This window comes from Orcinus orca, chromosome 8 (genome assembly GCF_937001465.1).
Source record: "Orcinus orca chromosome 8, mOrcOrc1.1, whole genome shotgun sequence".
Classification (NCBI taxonomy): Eukaryota; Metazoa; Chordata; class Mammalia; order Artiodactyla; family Delphinidae; genus Orcinus; species Orcinus orca.
Genome location: NC_064566.1, coordinates 6,916,328 through 6,931,944, shown reverse-complemented (window position 1 = coordinate 6,931,944; position 15,617 = coordinate 6,916,328). Strand labels below are relative to the sequence as shown.

The 15,617-nt window shown below is 59.6% G+C and overlaps 1 protein-coding gene across 6 annotated transcripts in view; it reads right to left on the bottom strand.

The window, feature by feature from the left end:
• LTBP3 (latent transforming growth factor beta binding protein 3) overlaps nucleotides 1–15,617 on the bottom strand; it is an 18,022-nt gene extending 2,405 nt beyond the window's left edge. The window contains exons 1-21 of one of the 6 annotated variants that reach the window (XM_033416506.2): nucleotides 14,476–15,617; nucleotides 11,214–11,567; nucleotides 10,889–11,091; nucleotides 10,596–10,701; nucleotides 10,279–10,371; nucleotides 9,995–10,117; nucleotides 9,338–9,496; nucleotides 9,066–9,251; nucleotides 8,503–8,519; nucleotides 8,354–8,426; nucleotides 8,087–8,176; nucleotides 6,146–6,271; nucleotides 5,930–6,061; nucleotides 5,683–5,811; nucleotides 5,321–5,443; nucleotides 4,958–5,080; nucleotides 2,137–2,259; nucleotides 1,769–1,888; nucleotides 779–907; nucleotides 300–467; nucleotides 28–111 (exon numbers count right to left, since the gene is read on the bottom strand). In XM_033416506.2, the coding sequence (XP_033272397.2) occupies nucleotides 28–111; nucleotides 300–467; nucleotides 779–907; nucleotides 1,769–1,888; nucleotides 2,137–2,259; nucleotides 4,958–5,080; nucleotides 5,321–5,443; nucleotides 5,683–5,811; nucleotides 5,930–6,061; nucleotides 6,146–6,271; nucleotides 8,087–8,176; nucleotides 8,354–8,426; nucleotides 8,503–8,519; nucleotides 9,066–9,251; nucleotides 9,338–9,496; nucleotides 9,995–10,117; nucleotides 10,279–10,371; nucleotides 10,596–10,701; nucleotides 10,889–11,091; nucleotides 11,214–11,567; nucleotides 14,476–15,550 (3,736 nt within the window). In that variant the 5' untranslated portion in view covers nucleotides 15,551–15,617. The remainder of the gene's footprint in view (nucleotides 1–27; nucleotides 112–299; nucleotides 468–778; nucleotides 908–1,768; nucleotides 1,889–2,136; nucleotides 2,260–4,957; nucleotides 5,081–5,320; nucleotides 5,444–5,682; nucleotides 5,812–5,929; nucleotides 6,062–6,145; nucleotides 6,272–8,086; nucleotides 8,177–8,353; nucleotides 8,427–8,502; nucleotides 8,520–9,065; nucleotides 9,252–9,337; nucleotides 9,497–9,994; nucleotides 10,118–10,278; nucleotides 10,372–10,595; nucleotides 10,702–10,888; nucleotides 11,092–11,213; nucleotides 11,568–14,475) is intronic. The other 5 variants (XM_033416532.2, XM_004264355.4, XM_004264354.3 and 2 more) reach the window with 5 other exon arrangements.

The window sequence follows — 15,617 nt, the reverse complement described above, 5'->3', positions numbered from 1 at the left end:
GGTGGGCGGAGCCGTGTTGGGGCTTACCACGGTGGGTTGGGATGCCGTAGTTGACAATGTTGTTGTCCTGGGTGTAGCCCTTCCCGTCCGGGCAAAGGCTGTGGAACTCAGCTACAGCGAGATAGTGGCCGTGGGGAAGGAAGGAGGCAGGATTGAGCACGTGTGTGCTGGCTGTCGGGCACAGGTCAGAGCTCTCGCCTCATTTCCCACCTACCCAGGGAGGGGCTCTCTCCCCCAGTCCGTTTCCAAATGAAGAAACTAAGGCTCAGAAAAAGTAAAGGGCCTGCCCGGCTCCTGACCTGAGCTGTAGACTGGGCAGGGATAGATCTCGCAGTGGTCTCCCCAGCCAGCCCCCAGGGAGCAGCAGCACTCCTGCTGGGTGACATTGGTGGCCAGTACACTGTCGCAGAACACGGTGTCATCGAAGTTAAGGTAGCACTCCTTCTTGTGGTGGGGCTGCTCCACCTCTGAGGGGAGGGGAGAGCAGCTCAGGTTCCTGCAGAATGTCTTTGCCTGTCCACGCTGCCCACCAACCTCATCCCTCTATTCCCCCACATCCCTTGGCTCCCCTTAGCTGCACTGTGAAAGCCAAGCTCCATCCTCAATGTGGCATTCAGGGCCCTCCTGCGAGGTCTGGCCCCACCGGGCTCTCCCAGGCAAAAAGAGATTTCTTCCTGTTCGCCACATTCCAGAGGGTGGGACCAGGATACAACTCTGAGCCCCAGCTGCAGCTCAAGGGAGTTGTCTAGATTGAGGAGGAATCCGAGAGGGCACTCACCCTCACAGCCGTGCTGGTCCTGGGTGGGCATGAAGCCTTCATCGCAGACGCAAACGTAGGAGCCCTGCAGGTTCTCACAGGCCCCATGGGGAAGGCACAGACCCGGGTCCTGGCTGCACTCATCTATGTCTTCAGGGAGTGAGGTGAGCAGAAAGAATCACTCAGAGGGAAATGAGCCCCTCTTTCCCCGGGAGTATGCCTCAAGGGCCTCACACAAGATCAGAACCTGAATTTCCACTGTGACTTCAAAGTACACATGACAGGAAATCCACTCGCTTCTGTCTGTGCATGTGGGTAGTTGTGTGCACACTCGATGGATTATTCTTCATAAAACCTAACAGAATGAAGTCCTAACTCTCAGCTCAGCATTTGGGGACTTTCAGTTTGGTCTCCCAATATCTTTAAGTCTCATCACCCTTTACTCTAAACCACCAACACCCTCAGCTCTGTGTTTAGGGCATAGGTGTCTACTCTCGCTTAAAACACAACTAGTTTCTTCCGGATCTCTGTGCTTTGCAAATACTGTTCTTTGGGCCTGGAATACCATCCCATGCTTTTCTCTGCTTAGGGAATCTATTTATGCTTTAGGGAACCCTATTTATGCTTCAAGTTCCAATTCAACTGTTGGAATAAATCACTAGTCCAGACCTCTTTTGGCACCCAGCACCCTGAACTGTAAGAATCAATTTACATGTCAGTCTCCCCTAGCTGGGAGCCCTGGGTCATTGCTCAATATCTAGTATATAGCACAGAACCTGGAAAATATTAGATGCTCAGTAAACTCTTGTTGGATGAATGCATATAGAGGTGATTTGGCACATAGTAATAAGCACCATTAATTACTGTCATTATCACTGTTGTTATTTTCAGTGAAAGAGTAGAAGGATGAGTGAGTGGATGGATGGATGGAAAGACAGATCAATAGTGTGTCTAGGAGATTACTGCTGCCTGCCATTGCTCCTCGGGAGCTCTCAGCCAATCCCCCCATACCTTGGCACTTCCGGCCGCCTACCAGCCGATGCCCCTGGGGACAGAGACATCGATAGGAGCCATTGGTGTTGATGCAATCACCCCCAATGCAGGCTGCGGGAAAGTCACACTCATCAATGTCTGTAGGGAATCAAAGAGGGGGAGAATCTCAGGGGCTAAGCCCAATCACACACAGCCTGAGGCTTCCAAGGCTTCCCAAAGAGCCCTGGGTAGGGCCCACACCCCAGGCCTCATCTTGCATCTGGATGGGGGCTGGCCATGGGAGTGCCTGGCTTGTTTACAGGTAGCCCCTGGGCTTGGGGCCTGGGCAGTGGAGGTCTTGGGGTAGGGAGGAACAGGTCAGCCCCCCAACTCAAGGGCCCCCTCACCCTCACAGTGGCTCCGGTCCCTTGACAGATGGTAGCCAGAGAGGCACTGACACTGGAAGGAGCCTGGCGTGTTGGTGCAGATGCCGTTGTCACACACGTCCCCAGCCTCACACTCATCCACATCTATGGGGCACAGGGGCTGTCAGAGGGCCAGGATGGGACGGTCTTGGGCCTCTGCTACCCTTTTCCCACTCCTGCCCATGGCCTGGAGCACCAGAGCTGAGGTGAGTGGAGCTGGAGAAAAGCATGGGACCCTCACTCTGCTCCTGTGTGGCACACTATGCCCTAACGACCAGACCAGGTGCTGCCAGGAACCCTGGGCCACGTATGATTCCAAAGAACTCTGGCCTCCCCATCCTTCATCTGTTCTCACCAAACAATCCCATTCTGCCCTGGGCTTCCTTTTGCCCCAACTGCTCTCACAGCTGCTCTTGCCCTTCCCCCACCTGCCATGGCTGCCTTCCTTCCCATGTAAATAAGCTCCCCTATATCTTTGGTCTCACAGAATAAACTTGTTCTGCTTGTGCAGTAAAGGGACTTGGCTCTGAGAGCATGCTTCTCTGCAGTCCTTTCTGGTGGAAGCTGGTCGTTGCCCACACCCCAGACCCCTTTCAAACCACACTCTTCCTCTGAGGTGCACTTGGCCCCCAAGCCAGCCTCTCTATTGCTGTCAGCACCCACCTTCCTAGCCCCTCTCCCTCTCTCTTCCTCCCCATCCTACGAGTTTTCAACGTCCATTTGGACAGCCACGCCCAGCCTCTGACCTTACAGTCCTTCATCCCTCAGTTTCTGTGACCTTCACCTCAATGCCAGCCACTCACTCTCGGTCCAAGGGGCTGGGATCTGCCCCCTCTTGGATACCTCAGATGCAGCTTCCTTCCCGCTGCCTCCGCTGTTCTCAAGCCCCCAACTCTACCTCCTCTAGCAAGGGCCCATGAACACCTCTCCTTCCTCCTCACTGGCCTGGCAAAGTCAGAGCCCTAGCCTGCTTCTCAGGATCCTGGGTGCTGAGCGGGGCTGGAGCCAGCCACCAAGCTGAGCACCTGGGCCACTCCACTCCCTCTGGCCTCCAGCCCAGCCAGATCCTCAGCATGGCTAGCGCTACCCTCTCCTCCTCCTCTCAAGCCTTGACACTCGAAAGCCCCCAGGTAGCCCCCGTGCTCTTGGGCAGTTCCAAACCTCTACTGTTCTCCTCAGCCTACAGCCTACACCCCACTCTGGTGATCCCAGGTCTCACTCCTCCTCACTTGCTGCCTGCATCTTCTGGCCTCCCATCATGCCACGGAAGCTCCCCTGCCAAGGCCACCAAGGACCTTCTCGTCTCCCCAGCTAGTCCTTATTTTACAAGAAGCTCTCTGTTGCATTTACCTCATCCTCCTCTTCCCTGCATGCCTCCGCTCCCCAGCTTCTCAGCTAGTGCTCCCTGGGCCCTTGCACCACCTCTGCTCCGCCACCTCCTGCTCCGATTCCCCTGCCTTCTACCAACGTGGCGGTATCCACAAGGCTCTGCCAAGGCTCCCCTCACGGGACCCACCATCCTTGACTGCACCCCAAGGCTCCACAGCTCTCCCCAGTGCCTACCCCGAGGCTCCACAGCTCCTCCCAGGGCACACCCCCAAGGCTTCACACCCTCCCAGTGACACCCCAAGGATCCACACCCCCACAATACCCAGTTCCAGTTGGGTGTGTCTGGCCCAAGGTTTCCAATCAGTATGGCCCACCCTCTGCTGGCATTGCCAGCTGAAAGGCCCACAGGGACCACCTGCTCAACTGTCCAACATGAAACTTCATGTCTTCCTTCTCAAACATGCCCCACCCCAGGGGACCCTATCCCGGTGAGCAGAACCCACTGACTCACCCAAACTGGAAACCTAAGGATCCCTTACTCCCCTCTCTCCTTCACCTTGACATCCAGTTCACAAGCAGCCCAGGTAACGCGTTCTAATATTTCTCTAATATCACATAACCTCATGACCATCCTTAGGCCTCTGTTCTCATCAGGTCCACCACTGTCTCTGTCCTGAGTCCCCACCAGACCTCCAGCCACTCTCCACAATGGGCATCAGGGAACTTTCTAAAACAAATGGCCAGTCTTGCCATTCTTCCCCTTAAAATGCTTCAGGTGCCTCCTAATAACCTCAGGGTGAAGCTCAACCTCCTGGGCAGGGCTTAGGTGGGCCCTTCAGGGCGTGGGGACCTGCCCCTCACCGGCCAGCCTCAGCCCCCATCCCCTGCTTACACCTTACATTCCCTGTACACTCCGTGCTGGTGTTTGCCTCTGACTTCGCTGGCGCTGCGCCTGGCATGCTCTTCCCTCTCACCTTTCTTCGCATGGTTAACTCCTGTTGGTCCTTTAAGAGCACTCAGACCTCCCCTTCTCCCAGCCCTGCTGAGGTTTCCCAGGAACACCCAAACTCCATCCAGTCCTACAGCCCTGCGCTCTACAGTTGGTGTCTACTGTTCTCCAGTTTCTCTGAATCCCAGCCCTCAGCCTTCCTCCTGATACATAAGAAACATTAGTGTCGGGGGGACTACTAACATCCCCTTTCTTTTATATCTTTTTTCCCCCCTCAAATTTAAGTAACGTGCTTTGCAAACGCAGCTTCAAGCTTTGCCTCCTAAGATCCTTCCTACGTAGAAATTCTGGTCGCCCCCTCCTCCACCAGGTCCGCTGAGGAAAGTAGTGAGTGGATCAGTGAAGGGGCGGTGTCTGTGAATTAGCTACCTCCTGCCCACCCGTCCGACAGACGGGGTGACCCAGTCCCCAGCTTCGGCGCGTGAATGGGTGGCGGGTAGCAGGGCGGGGAGGGCTGGAGCTCACCCAGGCAACTGCGGCCGTCCGGCGCGGGCGCATAGCCCTGGGCGCACGTGCAGCGGAAGGAGCCCGGGAGGTTCTCGCACCAGCCGGGAGAGCAGGGGCTGCCCTCGGCGCACTCGTTCACGTCTGCAGCGGAGAAGGTTCGCCTCGGATTCCGCCCCACCGGATGATGCACTGTGAGGGGGTGGGAGCCCCCTCCGCCCGGGATGGGGGGGTCCTCTACTCCCAGGAAGGACGCCCAGTCTGGAGGTGACTTCCACCGCCATTACCCCCGCTCCATCACAGGGGCGACTCCCGAAGGGCCCCACCCATTTGCTTTCGAGGCCCCGCCCCCTACCCTACCCCGAACCCATGCCTCGCCCTTACCGCGGCAGGCCCCGCCCCCCTGGCTGCGGTAGCCAGGCAGACAGGCTATGCACTTGAAGCTCCCAGGTTTGTTCTCGCATTTGCCATCTGGGCAGGAACTAGGGTCTCGGCACTCGTCGATGTCTGCACAGTAGGGAGGAACAGGACTCGTTTGGGGACAACGTGGCCGGCCAGGCGCTCAGCGTCCTCGGCAGGGCCTCCCTTCGTCACAAATCGACAAGGCGAAGCAGGCCCTCTGGGCTCCGGACCGAAACCTCTGAGAGGCCCAGAGCTGGGCAGAGACGGGGGTGAGGCCCTCCGCCCCCACCCCAGGCCGAGGGACTGCTGAGGACCCCCGGCGGTCTAGATGGGGTCTTCCCCACCTTCGCACACGGGCGGTCGAGAGGTTTTGAGCCGGTAGCCGGAGTAGCAGTTGCACTTGTAGTGACCGGGAAAGTTGATGCAGAAGCCGCCGTCGCCGCACAGGTGGGGCTTGGCACACTCGTTCAGGTCTGAGCGGGAGGAAGGGGCGCGAGGGGAGTGCAAGGTGGCGGAGGGGATTACATGCGGTCGGGAGAGGCCCCCAGGTCCACCTAGCCCCAGCGCCACCCCCGGCCCGGCCGTGCTCACCCACGCACGAGCGCCCCCCGGCGCCGACGTGCAGGCGGTAGCCGCGGTTGCAGTGGCAGTTGTAGGAGCCGCCGGTGTTCATGCAGATTCCCCTCCCGGCGCCGCACGGCTCCGCCTCGCACTCGTTCACGTCTGAGAAGGGCGCGCGGGCGGGGAGGCGTCAGAGGTCTGTCGGGAGCCAGGGCCGCCCCCGCGCCACCCACTCGCCACGCTCACCCACGCAGTAGCGGTGCTGCGGATGCGACCGGTAGCCCGGGTTACAATGGCAGGAATAGTCCGAGGGTCCCGGGACGCACTCCCCGTGGCCACAGATGTTCTGGTTCAGTCGGCACTCGTCCGTCTCTGCCGGGGTTGGGGGGTGGGGCGGTAGCTCAGGGGTCCAGGCAGGGAGCATTCACTTTCTGCCACGTCCCCAGGGAGGACCTGGATAGCCCATTACTAACGACCCGGATACCTGGGCCGGGTCGCACCCTAAGCTCGGGTGCTCCAATCCTAGGATTCCCTACACCTCCATCACAGATAACCCCAACATCACAACCTCCGGCAGCCCCAAACCATGACCCCAGGTCCCTGACATCCCTATCTCCTCAACTCCAGGAAACCTTGATACTTCTATCCCCACTTATGATACCCTGACCCCAGTAACCTCAATACCTCAAACCCTGCAGCCTCACCCACACAAACATCCTCTAGATCAGTGAACCAACACCCTTTGCCTTAGGGACCTGCCCCCCCCCATTCCAGAACAGTGGTTTTCCTCCCCCTCCCAAGGCAGACAGGAGCTGGTTTCCTGGGAATCCTGGCTCGCACATGGTTGTGCATAAGTGGTCAGATCCAGGAATCCCCCTCACCCTATTTCCTACGATTCCTAGTACTTCGTGCCTCCACCTCTCCCCGTTGTGGTCCCTCCCCTGAGCCCTGCCCCATGCAGCCCAGGCCTTGATGCTGAACTCTACCCGTTTCCAAACACACCTGGCCAGTGGGCTCTTGCAGGCTGTTCTCTTTGAGATGCCTCTCCCTAGGCATCCTTAACACCCCCTCCTCTGAGAAGCCTCAGCATGTGTCTCTTCCTCCACATTCCCACGGCCCCCAGACTGTCCCTGGGTGGTTCCTAGCCTGTGCAGACTTCCAGGGCAGTCACCTTCCACCAGGAGCTCATCTAACCTCCGGTTTTCAACCAGGCTGGTGGCTTCCTTGTGGCTTTGGAGTCCACAGAGACATGGGCTTGAATCTGGCTCAGCTGTGTGACCTGGGACCAGTCCCTGAACCTCCCTTAGCCGCAATTTTCTCATCTGGAAAACGAGGCTAACAGTGCCCACTTCACAGAGTATGAGAAGGGTAAACGGTATTTAGTATGTAAAACTCTTCAGTCAGTGCCTGGCCCAGGGCAACTGTTCAGCCATAGCTAGCAATTACTACGATGCCCAAAACCCTGCAGACACTTCCCACAGCCTTTGGGATCAAACCCAAGCCTCTTAACAAGGCTCCCTGAGCCAGTCCTCCCCTAGTTCAGAAACACTGATCTGTGTGTGTGGTTTCTCCCTGCTCCACGAAACCAGGGTTTCATGTTTCCATGCCTTTGCCCAAACTTCTGCCCAAACTGGAATGTCCTTTTTCCCAACCCACCCATTTCTTTCCCACTTCTCGTTGTTAATTTCTAACAATCTTTAAAGCCCTGCTCAGAAAGCCTTCTCTCATTGCCACCGTGCATATTATCACCCCCACCCCCTCCGCCCAGACTTCCTTCCTTCTCTATTTTTTTTTTCATAGCATTTATGAGACATACCAGATTTGGACTCATTGATCTGTTTGTTGTCTGTCTACTCCACAAGGATAGGGAACTTTTGTCTGTTTTGCTTATTACTGTATCCCCAGCACTTAAACAGTGCCTACACATAGTATGTGCTCAATAAATAGTTGTAGAATATATGAATAAATGCCTTTGGCCTGGGCTGACCACCATAATACCCAGATCAGGTGAGGGCAGAGTGGGATCTCTGCTGCACACCGAGGCTTCCACAGCGCCCAGCCCAGGGCCTGGCACACAGTAAACCCTGGATGTTTTAGTGCTCGGGAATGATTGAAGGGGGTAAGGGAGGAGAAAAACTGTTAGGGGCGTGGCTTACCTCGGGCGTGGCCTAGGTGGGCGGGTCTTACCTGTGACCTGAGTAGGGGCGATCTCTACCGCACTTCGGGACGGGGGCAAGTCGGGCAGGAACCAGGGCGGCGAGGGCCGGGAGATCAGCTCTGCGGGCAGCAGGGCACACTCGTCAGCTGGTGAGGAAGCTGAGAGCGCCGCCCCTCTCTCCGCAGGTCACCGGCTGGGAACTTCACACCCAGCTTCACCGCCTCCTGGTGCCTAGACTGTGAACTTCCCTGGCAGTGACAGCCCCTGAGGACTGGTTCCTACGGTGTCCAGCTCACCAGGGTAGGGCCGGGCAGGAGATGTGGTGACAGTCGGGTGGCTCTGCTGCGAGGACTGCTCTTCGATCACTGGCTGCGGGTGACAGCAACGTGAGCCCTCTGTGTCTCCTTGGCCTCCCTGCCCCTCCCACCTGGGCTCTCATACTCACTGAGTCTGTGCTCACCCCTAGAAGGGAAGAAGATGGGGCCATTAAGTGTTGGGCTGGGAGAAGGGAGTCAGATCTGGGATTGGCACTTGGGTATTTGTGGTCAGGGTCCCTAAGAGTTCAGCGATCATGTCTGGATCAAGCATCAAGGGTTAGATCCTGAGGTCAGGGAGTGTTTCCATCACAGGTCAGTGAAGCAATGGTTGGACAAGGTCCTTGGCTTGGGAGGTTATAGCCAGGGTCAAATCCCTGGGGCAGCGGTCAGAAGGTCAGATCTAGGGGCAGCATTTGAGCTGCATTAGTGCCCTGGTCTGGAAATCAAAGGGGTCCTGGAGTCAGAGGATTGAATCTGGAGGGCAATAAATGGTCAAATTCTGTTGATCAGGGGTTAATTCTGGGGTTAGTTACAACATTGGTTAGGGGTCAGAGTATCAGCTCTGGGGGTCAGTGCTGGTCTGGGACTAGGACTTAGACGTTAGACTCAGGTCATATCTGTGGATCAAGGGTCAAGGTGTCAGACCTAGGGGTTCAGCAACTGTCAGGTAACAGGAGGGGTCAGGCCAGACCTCTCTCTTCCTCTGTGTCCTCAGGTGGTGGTGCCCGGCTGGGGCTCTCAGGGAGCTGCTGGGGCTTGGGTGGCCCATCAGGGTGCAGGAAAAGGGAGAAGTCACTTTCACCCTGAATGGTGAGCGTCTGGTGGGAGGTGAGGATGTGGTACCCCTTCCCAGCTGGACAGATCTCCTTGAAGGCAGCTGCGGCCAGAGCAAGGGGCAGAGAAGTGAGCATTTCCTGGATAGGCACACAGACAGCCCCCCAGCCACAAATGCCCCAGGCTCACCAGTGCCATCAGCTGGGCAGCGCTGGCACCTGGTGCCCCAGGCCTTGCCAACACTGCAGCAGCAGAGTTGGCGGGTGAGGCGCGTGGTCAGCGGGTGCTGGCACTGGTGCTCAGGGCTGACCAGGCGGAAACATAGGCTCTTCTCCTCTGGCTTGTCTGCTGCAGGGGCCAGTGGTGGGCATGGGCATCTGGGCCTGAACACTGCCCACATCCCCCTTCCCGTCTGCTCCAGACCTTGCCTCTCTGGCCCAGACAACGCTTAATCCTCATGTGGCCCCTGATCGCACGTGACCCTGAATTCATATGACCCCTGAAACCTGTGTTATTCTGACCTCATGTAACACCTGAAACTTCGGTGACCACTGACCCCATTGACCCCTGATTCTAGCTGCTCTAGACTTTATCCCTCCCACTCATCAAGCCCATGGTCTCATATGACCTTGACTCCATATAATCCCTGACCCCCATGCGACCTCTAACCCCAGATCTCATGCAACTCCTGAACCCACTGATCCCTGACCCTATCTGCTCTGGGCCTTGTTTCACCTGCAGTCAGCCCTTGACCTCACTCTGACTTCTGTGACCTCTGATCCTTACTGTTTGGAGGCTTAACCTCCCACCCATGCTTTGTGACCTCCAAGGATCCCCCAGTCTCACCAATGCACTGTGTGCGGGAGGGGCCCAAGCTATGGCCAGGTGGGCAGACACAGCGATAGGAGCCAGGGTTGTTGAGGCAGTCACCGTGGCGACACATGCCTGGCATCACGCACTCATTGATGTCTGTGGTTAAGTGAGAGTTTGGTCCCTCCAGTCTGGGGCCATAGGGTGACAGCAAGATGCTCCAAGAACCTCAGGGTTCTGCCCCTGCCCCACCGCCCCCGTCCACCGCAGGGCCTCCCCCAGTTACCCCTCCAGCCCACAGAGTCTCCAGCCGGCTGTACCCTGGCAGTGTGTGCTGTTGAGCCTCTTGTAGCCCTGGGGGCAGTCAGTGCCCACCTCCCCACGTACAGGCCCTGGCTTCTGCACCCCTGTGTCTGCAGAAAGAGGAGAGCATGGCAGGAGAGGACCTTGGGGGGCCTGCAGAGAGGGAAGGGAGGGCACTGGAGACAGGCAGGGTGGGACGCTGAGGGGAATTGGATGGGCAGTGAGAGGCTCAGGCTGCTTGGACTGGAGTCTCCCACTGCAGGGCTGAGAGGGGTGTGGGCGGAACCACCCTGTGGGGAGTGGGAGGGAGGTCTCACTGAGCCAAGGCACTCACACTGCAGCTGGGGGCACTTGTGGCACTTGCTCTGGCCCCAGGCTGTGCCGATGCTTCCACAGCAGTCTTCCTGCTTGGTGAGGCCGGGGAGGGGATTGCTGCCACACTAGGGAGAGGAGTGTGGACAGGGGTCACAGGGTGCCCAGCCCCGACCTGGCCTCCCTCCTGAGGCCCTTTTCCTCCTCCACTCAACCTGCAGGACACCCCCAGTTTTGAGCAATCCGGGTGGGTTGGAACAGGGCAGCCCTGAGAGACTGAAGGGCCGGTCCAGCGGCGACTGTGGATTCACTCACGGGTTGCTTGGGCAGCGTGTCCTGGAAGCAGCGGCCCAGGGGCTTCTGGGTGGGTGGCCGAGGATGCGGGGGCTTGGGGTGCGGCAGCAGGTGCTGGGAGGGGGCTGGGCCCTCGGCGTTGGGCCCTTCGATGCGGTGCACTTGGACGGAGGCCTCGGGCGGGTGGTGGACGCGCACGTTCACCACAGGGGGTGGGGCCTGCACTGGGGGGCGGGGCACAGCGGCTTCAGGGCTGCCCCGCAGGGCAGGTTGGCAGTGTGGCGGTCCTCCAGGGCTGGCTTCCGCCAGGGACCTGCCACCCTACTGCCCGCCCGCCTCGGCCTACCGGGGTCTGCCCGTTGCCTGGTACCTTCCGCTGAGATCTGTCCTGGCCCGAGGGGCACCAGGAAGGCTGCATGCTGGGCAGGGGGCCCCTCCCCGGGCCCCGGCGGATCGGCGATCACCTGGACCGCGTAGATGGCGTGCTTGCTGGCCACAGACTCGCCTTCCTGAGCCAGGGGAGGCAGCGCGCCTGTGGACAGGGCCCCAGCCCGACCAAGCCCAGGGCCTGAGCCGCCAGTGCCCCCGCCGGTTCCTCCAGCGGGCACCTGGCAGAAGCGACCGGTGAAGTCCGGGGGACACAGGCACTGGTTTCGGGAGGAGCACTGGCCGCCGTTCATGCAGGGCAGAGGGCACACCACTGGAGAGGAAAGGTGGATCAGGGCCCAGGCAGACCCCTGTCCCAGCCCCCAGGCCCAGTCCCTCACCCACATCCTGTCTCTTCCCCTCCTCCCTGCTTCCTTGCCACCCACCAGTTCTGTCCTCCCTGGGAAGCTGGTTTTTGTAACACATCACACGCACGCACACACACACACACACACACACACACACACACATACACACACTACCCTGTAAGTCCCCCAACATCCTTATACCCATGGGGCCACTGGAGTCTTAAGTCTTGGACTTAAATCCTAGATAGGAGGCCGTGTGCCAACTGTGTGGCCCTGAGCAACTTACTTCCCCTCTCTGTGCCTCAGTGTCCTCATCTGTAGGACTGTCCTGTCTATTAAATGGGGCGATGCTTCGCGTAGTGCCTAATACACAGTGGGTCCTTAATAAGTAGTAGCAAATGATGATGACGATGATGATGATGATGGAATAGCCTTTCCCTCCCTTAGGCCTTTCCTGGAAATCCAATCTCTCTCTGGTGCTTCCTCCTTCTCACCCCTAAATTCTTCCCCTGATTCAGCCCTCTCTGGGCTCTCCCTCCCTCTCTTTGTCTTGCCATCCCAGGGCCCACACCTCACCATTGCCAACTTGAGCTATCCCTCTCCAGGACCTCTCTTAAGCACCTCCACCCAGGGGACCCTGTCAGAAATCAGCATCTTGCCTCCCCACCTCCACTTGGCCTTGAACAACCACTGGGAATCCCCACCTGCCCAGTCACTCATAACTAAGCCTTGATACTCCATCTCTCCTGCTCCCACTCGGGCCAGTTCTGGCCTCTGTAATATCTCATAATCCATCTTCCCTCCTCCCCATGCCCTCTGCCACTCCCCTGCCTGTCAACATCCCAAGCGCCCCCAGAGAAACTTGCTTCAGGCAAAGCTCTGGCACAGTCACACCCCTGCTCACAGCTTGCTTCCTTGCTCTCCCGTGGCCCAGAAGGAACCTTCTTTCAGCCCATCCCCCCCTGCTCTTTCCATGTGCACCCTATGCTCCAGGACTCATCTCCCGTCCCCTACAAATGTACCACATCTTCTGCCTCCCTGACTTTAATCATGCCTTTCCCGCCCCCTCAGAGCCTTGTCCCCCATCTCTGCATATTCACATCTTATCCTTCCAGGCTCAGCTCCTCCCCCAGGAAGAGAGCCTTTCCTCAGATCCTACCCACCCTCTGCCTCAGCTCTGGGTGCCAGAGGAGGTGCTGGGGGAATGAATGAAGGAGTGGCTCAGTGAGAGGATGGGATCTCTGTCTTTCTGTCACACACTCATATCTGAAATCCAGCCTTGGGGACCTGAGCTCACACACCAGGCCCAGCCCCTCTCCTGCCTGCCACATAGCTGCCCTCACTTCCCAGGATGGGAAGGTGGGGCTGAGGCTCTCTGGACACCTGAAGGGCCTCAGAGGGATGGCCCACATGCATGGCCATCGGGGCCTGGCTAAGAGCATCCCAGCCCAGCCCAGCCCATCCTGCCCGGCCTCTTGGGGCCAGTCTCTCAGGGCAGAAGGGGTGTGTCCTGGGCCGGGGGAGGCAGGATCCTCTCCTTCCTGCCTCCCAATGAGTCACCCATAGCGGTGAGGGTGACCTCCCTGTGACACCCGCCCACTGTGGCCTGGGCGCCGAGCCTGGGGGATGTGGGCAGCACGGATGGAGACAGCAGCCTGGGCAGGATGGCCAGGGGGCTTGGGAGGCCGGGCCCACGTATACTCACATGCACAGCCATCTCATCACACACACATGCACAGACTCATTCTGACACCAACACAGGCTTACATAAACACTCCCATAGTGATTGCAGACATGCACCCCAGACAACACCAAGAAACAAGTACTTGATCCCAGTGTGCCACTCCAAAGCCGGGCATACCCCCGTGGGCGTGTCACGTGCAAGCACGCACGTGCACACTCGCACACAGACAGACACACATGCACGTCTCATGAGAACCCCACATCTGTGGGGTTCCTCAGGTCTGAGTGGGTACATGAGTATAGGAATGTGTAAGAGGGGCTATTTTGCTGGTACCATCCTGGGCCTGGCCTAATTACCCTGTCCAGGAGGGTAATTACTGCTGGGACACCTCCCCCAGCCTGGCCCACAGGGCCCTGAGGGAGGAGAGCTGAGCCCAGGCCTGGCTCTCTGCAGAGAGATGTTGGGGAAGGGGTGGACTCCAGGTGGAACTGGGAAGTTATCACGGCTTGTTGGGGGGAGACTCTGAGGCAGAGCTGTTAAGATTTATGGGGGAAGTATAGATGGGGCATCAGGAGGAGGAGAGGTTGAGGACCCAAACCAGCCCCTACCTCCAGGCCTGCTCTCCACTTGTTAGGCCTCAACACCCCTCCCCTCTAAGACCTTGCCAGTAACTAACTCCCTCACTCCCAGCCCTGACCTCAGCTCCTCCTCCCAGAGAATGCAGGTGTCTACCACTGGCAGGCCCTACTTTAGACAGTTTTTAAAGACTTTTCCTGTTTCTTCCAGCAAGACTGTTTCTCGGGGGAATACTTATCCCTTCTCTGAGACCTCCTGCCCCCGGCTCACATCCCTCAAAAGCCCCTGCTGCAGGCCCTGGCTCCCTCTCAGGACCCAGCACTTTCCTAGAGGCCTGTGTCATCCAGGACCCCAGCATCACCCCACACCTTAGGCCTCAACGCCAACCCAAAGCTGTAAAGTCCAGGCTTCCATGCAGCCCTCCCAACTCTGGCCCCAGCACTCTAGCCTCCCAAGCCCCCTGAAGCCCCTGGGGCCCCAGGCCCTCAGGCTCTGCTCTCTCAACCCACGACCCCCAGGGTCACGTGGCCTACGTGGCTTACGCTGTCAGGTACCCCGCATTTGTCCAGGTGCCTGCCTTCCCCGCTCCCCCTGCCCGTGTCCCCGGCCCTCACCCACGCGGAAGCCGGAGCCCGTGAGCGTATCGGTGCTGTGGCCGTTCTCTCCGATGAGCGTCATGTTGGAGCCCTGCTGACAACTGTCCCGACACTGGCCCTTGAGACAGGTCCGCTTGCAGATCACCGGCGCAAAGACCACCTTGAAGCGCTCGCGGGCCAGCGCCCCGCCCCCGCCAGCGCCCCTCTCGCCCGCCGGCCCCCCCTCGGCCCCGCCGCCCGGGCCCAGCAGCAGTAGCAGCAGCAGCAGCAGCAGCAGCGCCAGCAGCCCCGCCGCCCCGGCCCCGCGCATCTCAGGGGCCAGGCCGCCAGCAGCCCCACGGGGCCCGGGCATCCGGGGCCGCAGAACCCGGGGGGCGCGCCCGGGCAGGGGCGATGGTCCCGGCGCCCGAGGGGAACAGCAAGCCGGGAGCCCCGGGAGAGGAGTAGAGAGGGCAGCGAGGGAGAGGATGGGAGGAAGCGCGCGGGGAGGGGACAGCAGGCGCGGGCGCGGGCCCAGTGAGAGGCAAAGAGATGGAGGCTGGACTGCGGGGAGCCCAGAAACTTCCACCGCCCCGGGAAGGAGCCCAGCCACGAGACGGGGCCGAGGGCCTGCGGAGGCCCCAACCTGAGGCCGGAGCGAGGAGGCCGGAGCAAGTTGAAGCGGAGAGGAGGAGCGAGGGGAGAGGAAGGCCGGGCGGCCGGCCCGCTCCGCGCCTCCCCCGGTCGGGCTGGGCTCCCGCGGCCGCCGGGAAGCAGGGAGCGCGCGGGGCGGACTCAGGGAGAAGTGAGCAGTTGTTTTCCCTGGCTGGAGCACGGCGCGGCGGCGGCGAGGGGGGCTGGGATGCTGGCCCCGAGCCAGGGAGACAGTTTTTTTCTGTTTAAAGCGTCGTCGCTGCCGCCTGGGGGAGCGAGGGTGTGCGGGCGGGTGGAGGCTGGGGGGCGGTCCCCGCCCCAGATGCCCGCCCCGCCGGAACCCGCCGCCGCCGCCGCGCTGGGCCCGCTCCAGAGAGCCCTCACCTGGGACCGCTGGCCGCCCCGCCGGATTCCTCCGGGCGGGGCTGGAAGGCCCGCGCCCACCTCCGCCCGGCAGCATCAAAGTGGGAAACCGAGGCTGGGGTAGGAAGATGGGCCTTGCCCCAGGGTCGCGCGGATAATGGGAG